The 12,893-nt window shown below is 43.5% G+C and overlaps 1 protein-coding gene across 1 annotated transcript in view; it reads right to left on the reverse strand.

Annotated features, from left to right (window-relative positions):
- Nucleotides 1-4,422, reverse strand: part of GRASP (general receptor for phosphoinositides 1 associated scaffold protein) — a 7,360-nt gene extending 2,938 nt beyond the window's left edge. Inside the window, exons 1-3 of the mRNA XM_029284862.1 lie at nt 4,320-4,422; nt 1,018-1,111; nt 826-892 (exon numbers count right to left, since the gene is read on the reverse strand). Of these exons, the coding sequence (XP_029140695.1) occupies nt 826-892; nt 1,018-1,111; nt 4,320-4,383 (225 nt within the window). The 5' untranslated portion in view covers nt 4,384-4,422. The remainder of the gene's footprint in view (nt 1-825; nt 893-1,017; nt 1,112-4,319) is intronic.
- Between the last annotated feature and the right edge of the window lie 8,471 nt (nt 4,423-12,893).

Raw genomic sequence — 12,893 nt, forward strand, 5'->3', positions numbered from 1 at the left:
TCAGCATTCTGAAATGCATATCCTGCATTCTCTAGCTGGCATGGCTATCTCCATCCCTTCTTGCTGCTCTTAGGATATATTGTATGTGGAGAAACAGAGATCAAGAATTTCCTGCTGGGGTAAAACTGATACATAAAATCCAACAATGAAAATGACATTTACTGTGATAGAACAAAGTGAATAGTGCCGGAAAACATTTGATGGGAAGTGGAAAAGTTATTGATCAGCGTTAAAAGGTTAGCTTGGTCTGCACAACTCCTCTTTTTTCTTTTGACACCTACTGAAAAATTTAATTTGCCAAACGCTGCCCTAGAGGTTGTATTTTCCCCTGATTTCCTCCATTCCAAGACGTTGTTATACAGGAGAGAACTTCTTTAGCTGAAGAGTTGCACAGGACCCCAAAATAGGGGATCACAGTGGGTGAAGCAGAAGGCAAATGGGAAGGGACCTATTTGTGGGTGGAAGGAAGGGGGAGGAGAATAGGGGAGGAAGTTTTAACTTTGCTCCTTTCCCCTTAGTAATTCCTATGCAGTGAAAACTGCTGTTTTTTACAGTCAATACTGAGCCAGATGGACTAATAATTGCACTTGGCATAGGACAGCTTTCTGTGATTTTTAGGAATATGGAGCATCCTGATCAAAGCCAAAAAAACCTGCAATTCTGTCTATGTAAATATTTGCAGGGCAGTTACCCAGGTTGAGTTTGGGAGATATCATTTCATATCCATGTACAGGCCCTAATTCAAAACGGTTGCCTCTTTTTGGCAGCAACCTGAGCCAAACTTGTAAACATTTCACCGCACTTTCCTGCTTGAATGCCACTCACCTTGAGATACTGCAAGCGAGCCTCCAATTCGGCCCTCCGGATTGATGCGCCATACAAGGTATCTAACCTGAACGGGGGACAAAGTGAGATGAGTGATGCCTCCATGGCTGGAAAACCACAGCAGCGGCACGTGGAGTGGGGTGGGGGAGGGGAGGGCTAGTTCTGTCTAAAAGCATCGATCTGGCTTTTTACCTGAGCACGTTTCCAGATGCTTTGATGATCTCCACAATCTCACGGTGCCGGATGCCTTCTACGTTAAGCCCATTCACCCCTGTGATTGTGTCTCCTACAAAGCAGAGAGGTGACAAAAAGGAGTCAGGGAGCGGGGGGGGGGGAGGACAAAGGATCTCTGCTGGGCTGCACACTTAAAGCCTGAACTTAAGATATCACTTCTGCAATTCTGCAAAAACATTCTTTATTTTGGTCTCTCAGGCTTGGAAGGATGGTGGGGGAGGTAGGGATGGATGAAGCCCCCCCCTTTTTTTGTTGGCCTTGTATGCCTGATCCCCACATCTTTAACACAAAGGCGTCTTTCAGTCCACAATGCCCATGTCAGAATTGACTGTGATCTCTCCGCTTTATGGCTAAAAGAGGTGAAGCCATTTTTCCTCTTCCCCTGGTTTTGCTTGCTTAAAGACATGATCATAAAAGCTTGCACACACTTGTACTGCATTTTTTTAGTCTTCATAAAAGTATGGGTTTGGATTTCTTTTTTCCACAGACCAACATAGCAATGACAATTTTGTTTTGGGTGCCATCTAAATTATGTAAACAGCATAATTGCACATTGATTTGGTTTTATTCTGAGCACTCTAATTATGTGTCAAGGGTTTAGTGAGGGCAGGACCATAGGAGAAGCGTGGGGAAATATTTAATCAAGAATACTCGTGACTTTTTAGATTTCTTCTTCTCTGTTTTATTGAACAAAATGACAGAAATTAAAATAAAAAGATATTGGAGTTGGGTGAAAGAACAGAAACATGGAGAATCTAAGTGTTTGCATTTAGGTGTTTTTATAGAATGTATGTATGTGAGAGAGAGAGTGTGCTTGTATGTACACATAATCTTAAAGAGTGTATACACACACACACACACATATATATACTCAAGATAATTCTTCTCTCCTGTCTCATAGATGACAAAGTGAGAAAGAGCCTGTGGCATAGAGGTTAATACATCTGCTTAACATGCAGACAGCCCAGGTTCGAATCTCAGAAGGGTATGTCTGGTTGAAAAGAACTAAAAAGTTCGAAATGGCTATTCCAGTTCTCCCTTAATTCTTTGTTAGCAATCCAAATTTTGAAAAACATGCAGGTACATGTACATATATATATATATGGTACATGTGGTATTAGGGAGAAATAGAAGCATTTTAAACCTTCCAATGCAATATTCCAATTCAGAAAAAAATCCTGTACAGATAATGGTAATTTATTACTACATAGAAAATGTTAACAGAATATTCTTTCAATTTTTTTCTGAGATTGTTCTGCTATTTTTAAGTACAGCTTGTGATTTTGAGGACTAGGGTTGTTTACATAAGAGAAAAAAGAGACTGTTTGGTAGCCAGAAAATTTTCTGCTATTGGGAAAAATGATCTAGGCTTGGAGAGATGTACTTTTAAAAAATGCCCTCTGTACAAAAAGCAGGAAAAGCAGACTTTAATGGGAAGATACCACACTGCATAGCCAAACCCTCTAATTCATTCACCCCCTCACCCTCACCTCTGTTTCAGCCTGCTGTCACTCTGACTCTTTAAAGCAGTTTTTTCAACCCTGTCAGATTTAAAATGTGTGGATTTCAACTGGCTGGAGAATTCTGGGAGTTGAAGTCCATACATCTTAAAGGTGACAAGTTTGAAAAAAAATGCTGCTTTAAATGAAGGTGCAATGCTTTGGCTCTCCAGAGCAGAGCAGCTGGGAGGAGAGAAGAAGGCACCCCCGTGAAAGCTGCGCCCCAGCCTTCTTCATGGCTCCTTGTGATGTGAAGCCAGAGATGGTTGAGGCCTCCTTACAAAGAGCCAATGAAACACAGGCAAGGAAGGAACAAGGAGAGGGAGCCTGCATTCCTGGACTGTCTCAGATAGACCCCACTCTTTGGCTATTGTACAGGACAATATTTCTTCCACGAGTCCTTTTGGCCAGGAGACAATGGGCCCACTGCCCATTTTAAGAGGAAAACATACAGTATTTTGATTGTTCAGAAAAATGCCTAGCATTCCAGTGAGCAGGAATGCCTTCTGAACTATTATATTTTAAATCTGGAAATCCCAGCTGGATGAATTGATGATGTTAGGAAAACGGAGAGACAGGTTTTCCTGCTGTTGTCTGTCTGGCTTTGTCTGGAGAGGGTTTCTTGATTTTTTTTCTCTGTTCTAGGCATATTAAACTGGTCTAGTACTATTTTTTTCCTTTTATTTTCCATGGGAAACTGGAAGGCAATTGTCACTCCCCATGTTGGTGATTTGTAGTCAGATCCGGAGGGGATAGTCCTGTGAGAATTGTGAAATCTGCAAGGATTCCACATGACCTCATCAGCTGTGGTCTCCTTTGATTCTAAATAATGAGAGGTGAGAAAATGCAGATAGTCCCTGCACAGTGACCGCAATTGGGAATGGCAACTCAGCCACTAAGTGAAATATCACGTGATTGCAACAGGCTTACAACCTCATTTCAACGGCAGTTGTTAAACAATTCACAGTTAAGTCATTAAGCGAAAAATCACGTGTCTGTGAATTATAATTCTACTGTTGGATTCTCCGTTGACTCTGCTTGTCGGAAGCTGGCTGTGAAGTACGCAGATGATGATCACGTGAACATGAGATGCTGTGACTGTCTTAAATGCTTGCTGGCTGCAAAGAGTTTGAATGTCGATCATGTGACTCTGGGGACGCTGCAACTGTTGTAACTGTGAAGACTGGTTGTAATGCTAGTCTTTCAGCACCACTGTCACTTTGAACAATGGCTAAATAGGGCAATCATTAAGCAAGTTCTACCTGTACGCTTCCCAATTTCTAGCCTTCACCTTGGGATCTCAGCACCTCTCCTTGGAGCCTCACAGAGAAGCTCACACTTTGAGGCTTGGGGAAACTAGCAAACTGAGTTGGAGGGTGTCCTGCAGCAAATGACATGTGGAGTTCAGATTGTGGCCTTGCAGGAGACTCTGTTCTGTGAAGTAACAAGAGGAGCCAGTGATATCATGGTGTCCTCCAATGGGAGCCAGTGATATCATGGTGTCCTCCAATGGCTTTCCACAACAGAGATCTACTCAACGTTCCCTACAATTGTAAAAAATTGGGAGGAAGCGTGGAGACAATAAAACAGAGGGCTGTACACAAGTGTGCACTGAAATTCGCAGTGCAAGAAGACAGAATGACATTCTCACTGACCACTAAAGACCAGGAAGGTCTAAAACCTGAATCGTCTCTGCTGATTTTACCAGTCAGCTGTTGAGCTCCAGTGAAGCAGTACAAAGCAGTAAATGATGTCTCTTACCAGGTTTAAGGCCTGCTGCTTGGGCTGGGCTGTTTTCGTGAACCCGGCAAACAAAAGTGAACATCTCCACACGTTTTGTGTCCTGATGGTGTAGCCCATAGGTCTGAAAATTGCCCAGATGGGAAAAAGAATTATTATTTATTATGGCATGAGAAGGGTGGATTAGGGGTTGATGCTATAATCCAGGGGTAGTCAACCTTGGCTCTTTTATGACTCGTGGACTTCAACTCCCAGAATTCCTGAGCCAGCACAGCTGGCTCAGGAATTCTGGGAGTTGAAGTCCACGAGTCATAAAAGAGCCAAGGTTGACTACCTCTGCTATAATCTATAATGAATGAGGTAAAACAGCATGAAGAGCTAAACAGCCATAGCAAGCTGTGAGATGAAATGAATTCTGTCCGATTTGGATCATTTCTCATTCTCTGAAATGTCGAAGATCAAACTCAGCTGAAAAGTGAGACAGGCCAGATTCAAGACATTGTCCTATTTTCCTCAGATCTGATATTCATTGCTTTGAAAATCTAAGTCCTCAATTTTTAATTTTTTTTTTAAATTTGTATTTCAATTTTTCCCCCCATTTGCAAATACCCTGAGGCATGTGATTTAAAGCCCTGTCCTCAATTCCTGCTGAGGGCAGCCTGCAAAACATAGCCGTACGTGAGGTAAGTTTAGGAATGAATAGAAGGCTTTCTCCCTACATTTACCTGAATCTCAAAACCATATGTCTGGCTCTCTTCTTTCTCCAGCGTGATCACTTTCCTGAAACAATGCGAGAGGAAAGAAATTCAGCTGAAATTCCTCAGGACCTTGCATGAGGCAGATCCCAAGCCATATTCCCAAAGTTGTGGTAAGGATCTCTCTCCACTTTCTGATTCCTCCATCTTCCCCACAATATGATGTAAGTTACAGGAACTTCCCTTAGTCATAGTTCAGCAACTTCGGTCTTATGCGTGTTCAAATACAGGGTTGGTGGGAAGCGAAAGCAGCATTCTTCCCCTTAGCCAGGCAGCTGGATCAAGCACCCCACCCAAGAATCATCTCTGCAGCTCACAGTCCCTCTTTCCCTTACAGCTCCTTCCATCGCCACTTTGGGCCAATGAAACAAACAGGAAGGGAGCAGCCTTTTGTGTATCATCCAGCCTTTATGAATCCAGACCAGAGCTAACAAAATAACAAAAGGAGATCCAAGTGCAAAAACATAGCCAAAGCAAACACAAATGTAATCAGGGATGGGGTTGCTGAAGCAAACATAGATTCAGTAGCAAACAACCACTACACATTATTCAAGAGTACGCTTTTTTAGATGCATCTCTTTCTTGCAGACCCGTTTACTGCAAAAAGGAGATACATAAGATAAATACCGAAGAATGGCAGATAATCTAACCTACAGGAACCATCTTTTAGGGTAAATTACATGGATGGCCACTCTTCTAACAACAGAGCTGCAATCTTTCACAATTAAACATGCATTTAAAAAATCCCTGTCAATTTCTCCTAAAAAAAAAATGGAATAACTTCAATACTAAAATGAACTCGTGTTTACTGAACATTCTGCAGATTCTCTTGAGAAATATTTGCATTGCCTTCCTATCCAAATAACCCAGATTATCAATCACTTTTTTTTTTTATCAAAGTCCATATATTACCACCAGATATTGCAAGTTGAGTATATGTTTTGTCCTTTTAAATGGAACTGGTCATTCCGTGAACATTGTCCATTTATGATATGAATCCATCTGGTATAAGGATAGTAAGTGGTCAAAATTTCTTCTCGTTTGATTAAAAAAAAATATGCCACTCTATTTAATGAAAATTTGGAAACTGCAAGAAGGAGACAAAGATTCCTCCTTTCATTTATATGAAAAAGTTGCACCTCTTTATAAAACAGAGTAGAATATCTGGCCACAAATAATGTATGGGTGCATGGACACACCCAACTGGCCACCCCTGGGTTCTGCTTATTATTTCTGGAAAAGAAACATGGTTGAATTGGAGGGTTTTTATAAGCGACTCCCAAAAGTTTATTTAATTTCTATAAGCTGTCAATTGGAATTTAAGAAATGTCCCCAATATAATTCAGAAGCATATTTTAGGAGAAGCTTTTACACAGAAACATTTCCTAATAGCTGGATCACTCCTGCCTTTTGTTCTTCTTGTCTATCACATATGACGGTAGCTCTAACAAGGGGGAAGGTCATTATTTCTTCAACCTTGCACCTTCAAGATGTACTGACCCCCACAAACCCCATCACCCAGCATGCTGCGAGGTAGCAGGTTAGAAGAACCTGAAGGATGCTATATTGGCAAAAACTTGTCATGGGAATGTAATAAGATATTCGTCCCCATTTAGCAATGAAATCACAAGCCTGTGGAAAGGTATTCCTTTATACCAGGGATAGTCAACCTTGGCTCTTTTATGACTCGTGGACTTCAACTCCCAGAATTCCTGAGCCAGCCACACTGAGGGGAAAGCGAGAGGTTTCCAAGCTGAGCCATGCTGGCTCAGGAATTCTGGGAGTTGAAGTCCACAAGTCATAAAAGAGCCAAGGTTGCCTACCCCTGCTTTATACTTTTCATGTGCACTGTTAAAATCCAACTTTCCTGTTCCCTAAGAAAGCTTCAGGAGAATTTCACCTCCAATCATTTGGAGAACTGCAGCCATGGGGTTGGTAGATGAGGCAAAAACAAAGGCCCTTTCTCCAGTGTGCACTTTCTTGGCTCTCTCTCTCTTTCTTTCTGCACAACAAAGCTTCTTCCTAAAGAGCTGAAGTGGCAATTTGCTCTTATAACTTTCATCAATGCAGCTTTAAGGGCACATTCCCAAAGCTTGAAGGTGATTCGGTACCAAATGTAATTTATGGATATTTTGTCTAAAGTCTCTTATTGTGAAGCAACACTCAACTAGGCCACATCCTAGTCTTCTTGCTTTGGATCCCGTGAAGGGAAGATTAACTCCTATCAGGGATGGCAATCTGATACCCATCAGATATGCTAAGACCACAATTCCCATAAGCCCTGCTCAACCAGAGAGGTTAAAGGTGGGAATTGGTCCTCCAACCTGTATACTCCTATTACCATGTGATCCCAGAAGAGGATTTTGGTTTGAGGAGTTGCAGAAAGGTATACGGTATGCTTGCCCTGTGTGCTCTGAAGCACTTTTTTTTGCTTTTGAATCAAAGCACTGTATTATACGTCCCACTTCTCCTGGACACCAGCCTGAGGAAAGTTGCATCAGAGAGATAAAGGAGGAATTGCAATCCCCGTCAATTGAAAACTTTACTTATTAAAGAGACAAATTGAAGAGTGAATCTACCCTATTCCATGAGAGGTTAACCATCATTCTGAAGCTTTATCTGGTGAAATTCTGTCCCCAGCAGGAGATATAGGACTGGAGTTAACACAGCCAACGGGTCCTTGGTCTAAAGGCTCTATCCCAGAAGACAAAATACCTTGACAGTGCTTGCAAATTACCTCCAGGTGCATAATTTCTGTTATTCCCCATCATTACCACCACCAAACCACTGTAGAGCCATCTCACTGACTCTCAGCCACAGGGGGGAAACAAGACGGTGTCCTAAGCGAGCACAAGCAAGAAACAGACAGCTTTTGATTAGACTGCACAGAAGGCAAGGCTTTCTCTGTAGGCTGACATGGGGGAAAAAGCAAGCCTGTCTTCAGCAGAGCAGGACAAAAATTCACCACTGAAACTCTCCCAGCAGGAAAGGAACAACTTAGCACCTACCTGTGCTGCTCAGGCGACTGGCTCAGAGAGTGCCACTTGAATGCAGAGCCCTGAGGGAGAGGTGCAAAAAAGAGAATTAGTCAAGAGTATGGTAGGAGGCAGGCCTCAAGCCTCACTCAGATGTAGCGCTGATGGCACTGAGCCAAGGACTGGCCCGAGGGAGCCACAGAACAACCCCAGAGTCAGAGGCCTTAAAGGCTGCATAGGAAGCACATTTTCCTGCCATCTGATGACTCCACTTTCCGTCCTTAAGCGGCATCAAGATCTGAGGGAATCTTGGCCTACCTTGTTTACTGAGCTGTGGTAAGAATTACTTGGATCATTTTCATTATGTGCTTTCAACGATGCTAAAAGCTCAGCTTTGTTAGCTTGCTCTGGGATGCCTGTCACTGCCAACCTGGCAATGGAAACAGGTTGCCAACATGAAACGAGGACTCTGCCTGAGCCAGCCAAATCCAAAGCAGACGCTGTTTTGGGAAGCCAGTTGCAAGACAAGAGGCCATTCATGCAGCTGGTTAACAACACACAAGGGAGGGGAATTCGAATGGGGAGCCTGCTGGAGGCAAGCTGAGGAGGCATTCCCTGTTCTTCATCCTGTAACCCCCCCCTTCCTATAATCCTGATCTGGATTATGCTTCCTGCATCTCTGGCTTATGTTAGAAACAAATGTTCCTTTGCTCCAGGGGATGTCTGTCCTCTGATGCCATCATCAACCCAATTTGGTTTGCTACCCGTACACTAGCTATTCACTTTTACCAAAGCCACTTGCACAATGCATGAATGGGAACTGCTCTAGGTTGAAAGCACATTAGGTCCTCATTCATGGACATTCAGAATGAGGTTTCTGTTTCATTCCTTGAAGCAACCCCCCCCCCAACCTGTCAATGAAGCCAGCCAAGATTTATATCATCTGACTAAAAGATTGATCAAAACAAATTGCACATCACTATTCTAGGCTGCTGAATCTCCTAGGGGCATCTTGGTGCTTTATATCCAATTTTCACATAAGCCTGAAGATTTCTTGGAATTGCCTCTCAAGCTTGGCGAACTTTCCACACAGCCAAAACCACAAATGCCAACTAAGAGGGTCTTACACCCACCACCAGGGTGGATGAAAAGCATTCAGAAAGTCACATCTGAACACTGTAGTCTTTCAAAGCCACATGGCTTGGTGCCACGAAAAAGGAAAAAAAAACCTTTGGAAGAGAAAGCCCACTTTATTCCGAAGCCCTAATTTTAAAATAAAATTAATTGCCAGGCCCATTCTGAACAAACACTTTCATTGTGGTTGCTTCAACAGAGCACATGATGGGAACTGAAATTTGGAGAAACAATTCGGAAATTTTATTAATATAAATGGATTCAATCGCCCTTGGAGGTGGGCGGTGCCCCACATTCATGCCATGTCGCATCCCCTGAAGAATTTCAGCCATCTTGGCATAACTGCAAACAACACGGCAATTGACAATGCTCTGGCTTTCATTAAACTTTCCGAGTTGTACAAGTGTGCAAACGTGCATGTCTTTGGTTTATGGCTGAACTCAACGTCTCCTGCAAGGCGCAGCCAAGAAACGAAGCATCAGTTTTCTATTAGGCAGCTACACATGCAATTGGAATTATGCTTGAAAATAAACAGCTGCTCATGTAAGACCTCATCCTGTCTGCCTCTGACAAGCAAGCACTCCACCCTCTTCCCCCAGCCTAGAATGACCTCTGTTTTAACCTGTAGGCACCAAATCTCTTTTTATTTGCATCGCTGCAACCATTCTCAAGCATTTTCAAACCCAGGTTCAGGATTGCAATGACTTTTCAGAAGAGCGGTCAAGCGATCCAAGATGGCGGCAGTGTAGGAAGCAGTATCGGATCAGGGGGAGAGAAGTAACCAAACTAAGTAGGAAGGTATAGGAGGGGGGGGAAAGGGAGGAAAAAGAAGCAGAATGTTAGATAAGGAAGATAGAAAGGATAAAGGAAAAGGAGAAATTGGGACAAGGAGGAAAACACCAGCAGACAGGAGCGCAGCGAACAAATGGCTGCATGTGGAGTCAGAGGCAGCTGGCAACAGAGAACGAGAGAGCCAGCTCCGGAGCGCAGGTAAGCAGCCCAACGCTGGAAAAAAAGACAACTGAGAGCAGCGAACCGGCATCTGAACAGCAGACAAGAAGGGAGACTGTTGGAAGCAGCAAACCGGTGGGTCACAGCATTTATTCAGCGTGGGGGGAAGAGAGTGGCAGAAGCAAGTGTGGGGATAAGGGTTTCCAGATCCATATTGGAATGAAATGGCCCTACTTGTCAAGCTCGACAATGGCGTTTCAGTGACCTCAACAAATTCCCATCAGTGAAGTGGGATAGTTGGGTGGCCTACTGAGAGTGGAGTAAATAGATTTGAATCCCACTGTAACGGGAGTTGATTCCCAAGGCACAAGCCCTGCCTCTTTCCTCCAGAGAAGTCAGGATGGAACCCTGGAGCTTGTAGCAAGCTAGTCAAAATTCAAATTCTACTTAATAGAAACAGAAGGTACTGAAAGCTGAAACGGAGCCCTTCTAAGCCTGATCCAGACATTCTACTTTAGAGCTGAGAAAGAGCAAAGACAGGGTTATACTCATCTCAGGAACAAAGGCGATATAAAAACAATACTTATACAAAAAATAATAATATGAAAAGACCAACAAAGTGATACAGACATTGGTTTCCTACTGGTGGGAGATGAACATATATTCCGCCTCCCATGCATTGATTCTGCACCTAAGTCCAATGCTTGAATAATCAGAGCTATTGTGTCTGTGGAGAACCTCTCCCAAATATTCTGATTAGCTATCAGGAAGAATGTTTTCTGCATTAAGCTTGTAGTTCTACATATAACATGCCTTTGTACTAGAACACCCTCTTCTATTGTTTACGATGAAAGTATCAACTTGAAAGTTACCCAGAAGTGCAAAGTAGAGGCATAAAGGATTCAGATCATCTTGCAAATGAAAAAAGAATACAATTTTCCATGATATATGCTTCAAAACAACCTCGTGCATTCTTTCAACACTTAAGCCATGTTTAGCAAGCATTAAGGCATCACCAAACAGGAGGCGGCGGCACCTAGTCGACCAGGGCTGATCTTGAAAATGAAACCAGGGGGTTAATGGTTGAATGGTTAATGCTTGAATGGGAGACCACCAGGAAATACCAACACTAGATTAGACTGGTCAATCAAAAAGCCACCCAAAGTAGTTGTGGGAAAGCACTTCCATGTTGTTGCCAAGAAAATAGACATGGTAGTTATCAGGAGTTGAGCTTGACTCCAGGGAGAATCTTATATTGTATCATATTATAATTGATAGAAACATAGTCCAATTGAGTTTCTTTATGTTCACTGACTACACACCTTCCCTACAGTTCAGAATCCTTCTTGGTCAAGATCTCTTTTGTCAGAAAGTAAAAGTAATATTGACTCAAGAGACACATACCTCTTGATTTCCTGGCTGAGGATATAGGACAGTGGTGGCGAACCTATGGCACGGGTGCCAGAGGCAGCACTTAGAGCCCTCTCTGTGGGCACGCGCACCGTTGCCCCAGTCCTAGGCTTTCAGCTGGGTTTTATAAAACCTTTTCGCTTTAGGCCTCCACCACTGTGTGCCAAAAAAAAAAAAAAGTTCAATCAGTCAATTTCAACTTCTCGCGGGGGAAAAAAAGATCTTGCAAAGTTGGAATTGATTGAACTTTTTAGTCCCACCCAGTCTGCCTTTACCACCGCAGCCATGCCCACCCAATGGGCCATACCCACCCAATGGGCCACACCCACCCGGCACTCGATGATGCATAAGTGGGTTTTGGGTTGCAGTTTGGGCACTCAGTCTCCCAAAGGTTCGCCATCACTGATATAGAAGCACACCCGGTGATGATTTCCGAACCTTTTCCTCTATCCCAGTGCAGCTGGATTTATTTATCACATTTATATGTTGCCCATTGCACTTACAGCTTACAGTCACAATGCTCACTTGTAGTTCAGTAGAGATAATCATTTGCCAGTCTCGGTGGGCCAAGGATGTGGGTCTAACACAAGGATGGTGAACCTATGACACGTGTCAAAGGTGTCACATCACGTTTTGGGTGATACAGCAGCATTCACAAACACCCAACTATTTCTGAAATAGTTTTTTGCAGCATTTTCAAAGGCTGCGTGAGAATGGTGTGTGCTCTTGCACAGCCTCCAGACCTCCGGATGTCACGTTGAGAATAAGGCACAGCTTTTGGAGGCTGAAGAGGCCATGGAACAGCATTCTGTGAAGCTGACTCAAGAACGAAGACTTCATGTGATCTGGAGCAAGCTCGGGTAGGCCGCAGGGGCCTGTCAATAAGAAGAGAACTCTGGGAACACCGAACTGCAGGATAATTGCACCTTGGGAGTATGGCAGAGGTAGCCTTTTTGAGTGACAGCAGTAGTGCTAGGGCTGAAGACAAGGTCTGGGCCAGCACAGCCACTGAGCGCTGCTATTCAGGATGGCCTAGACTGGCAGGTGTATGGGGGGGGGGGATAGAGAATTGTTTCTCTTTTGGTCAGGGTGGTGTGTGTGTGTGTGTGTGTGTGTGACACACCAGCAGAGTTGAGTTAGGTATTTTCCAAATGTTTGATATGCCAAGCCCCAAAGGTTTGCCATCTAGATGTCTAGATGTTGCTGGGATCTTTTAAAGATGCGTGTTGTAAGGCATGAAAGGGAAAACACCCAATTGTCCCAAGAACACAAGCATTCAAAGCTTCTTTCCGCCCACCTCAGCTCAGCTCCAGGCTGACCCAAAGTACAATAGGGAGAATGTTCCAATTCCCCAAGCTTCCCTCCCTCCT

Source organism: Protobothrops mucrosquamatus, unplaced genomic scaffold (assembly GCF_001527695.2).
Source record: "Protobothrops mucrosquamatus isolate PMUCROS unplaced genomic scaffold, P.Mucros_1.0 scaffold_151, whole genome shotgun sequence".
Classification (NCBI taxonomy): Eukaryota; Metazoa; Chordata; class Lepidosauria; order Squamata; family Viperidae; genus Protobothrops; species Protobothrops mucrosquamatus.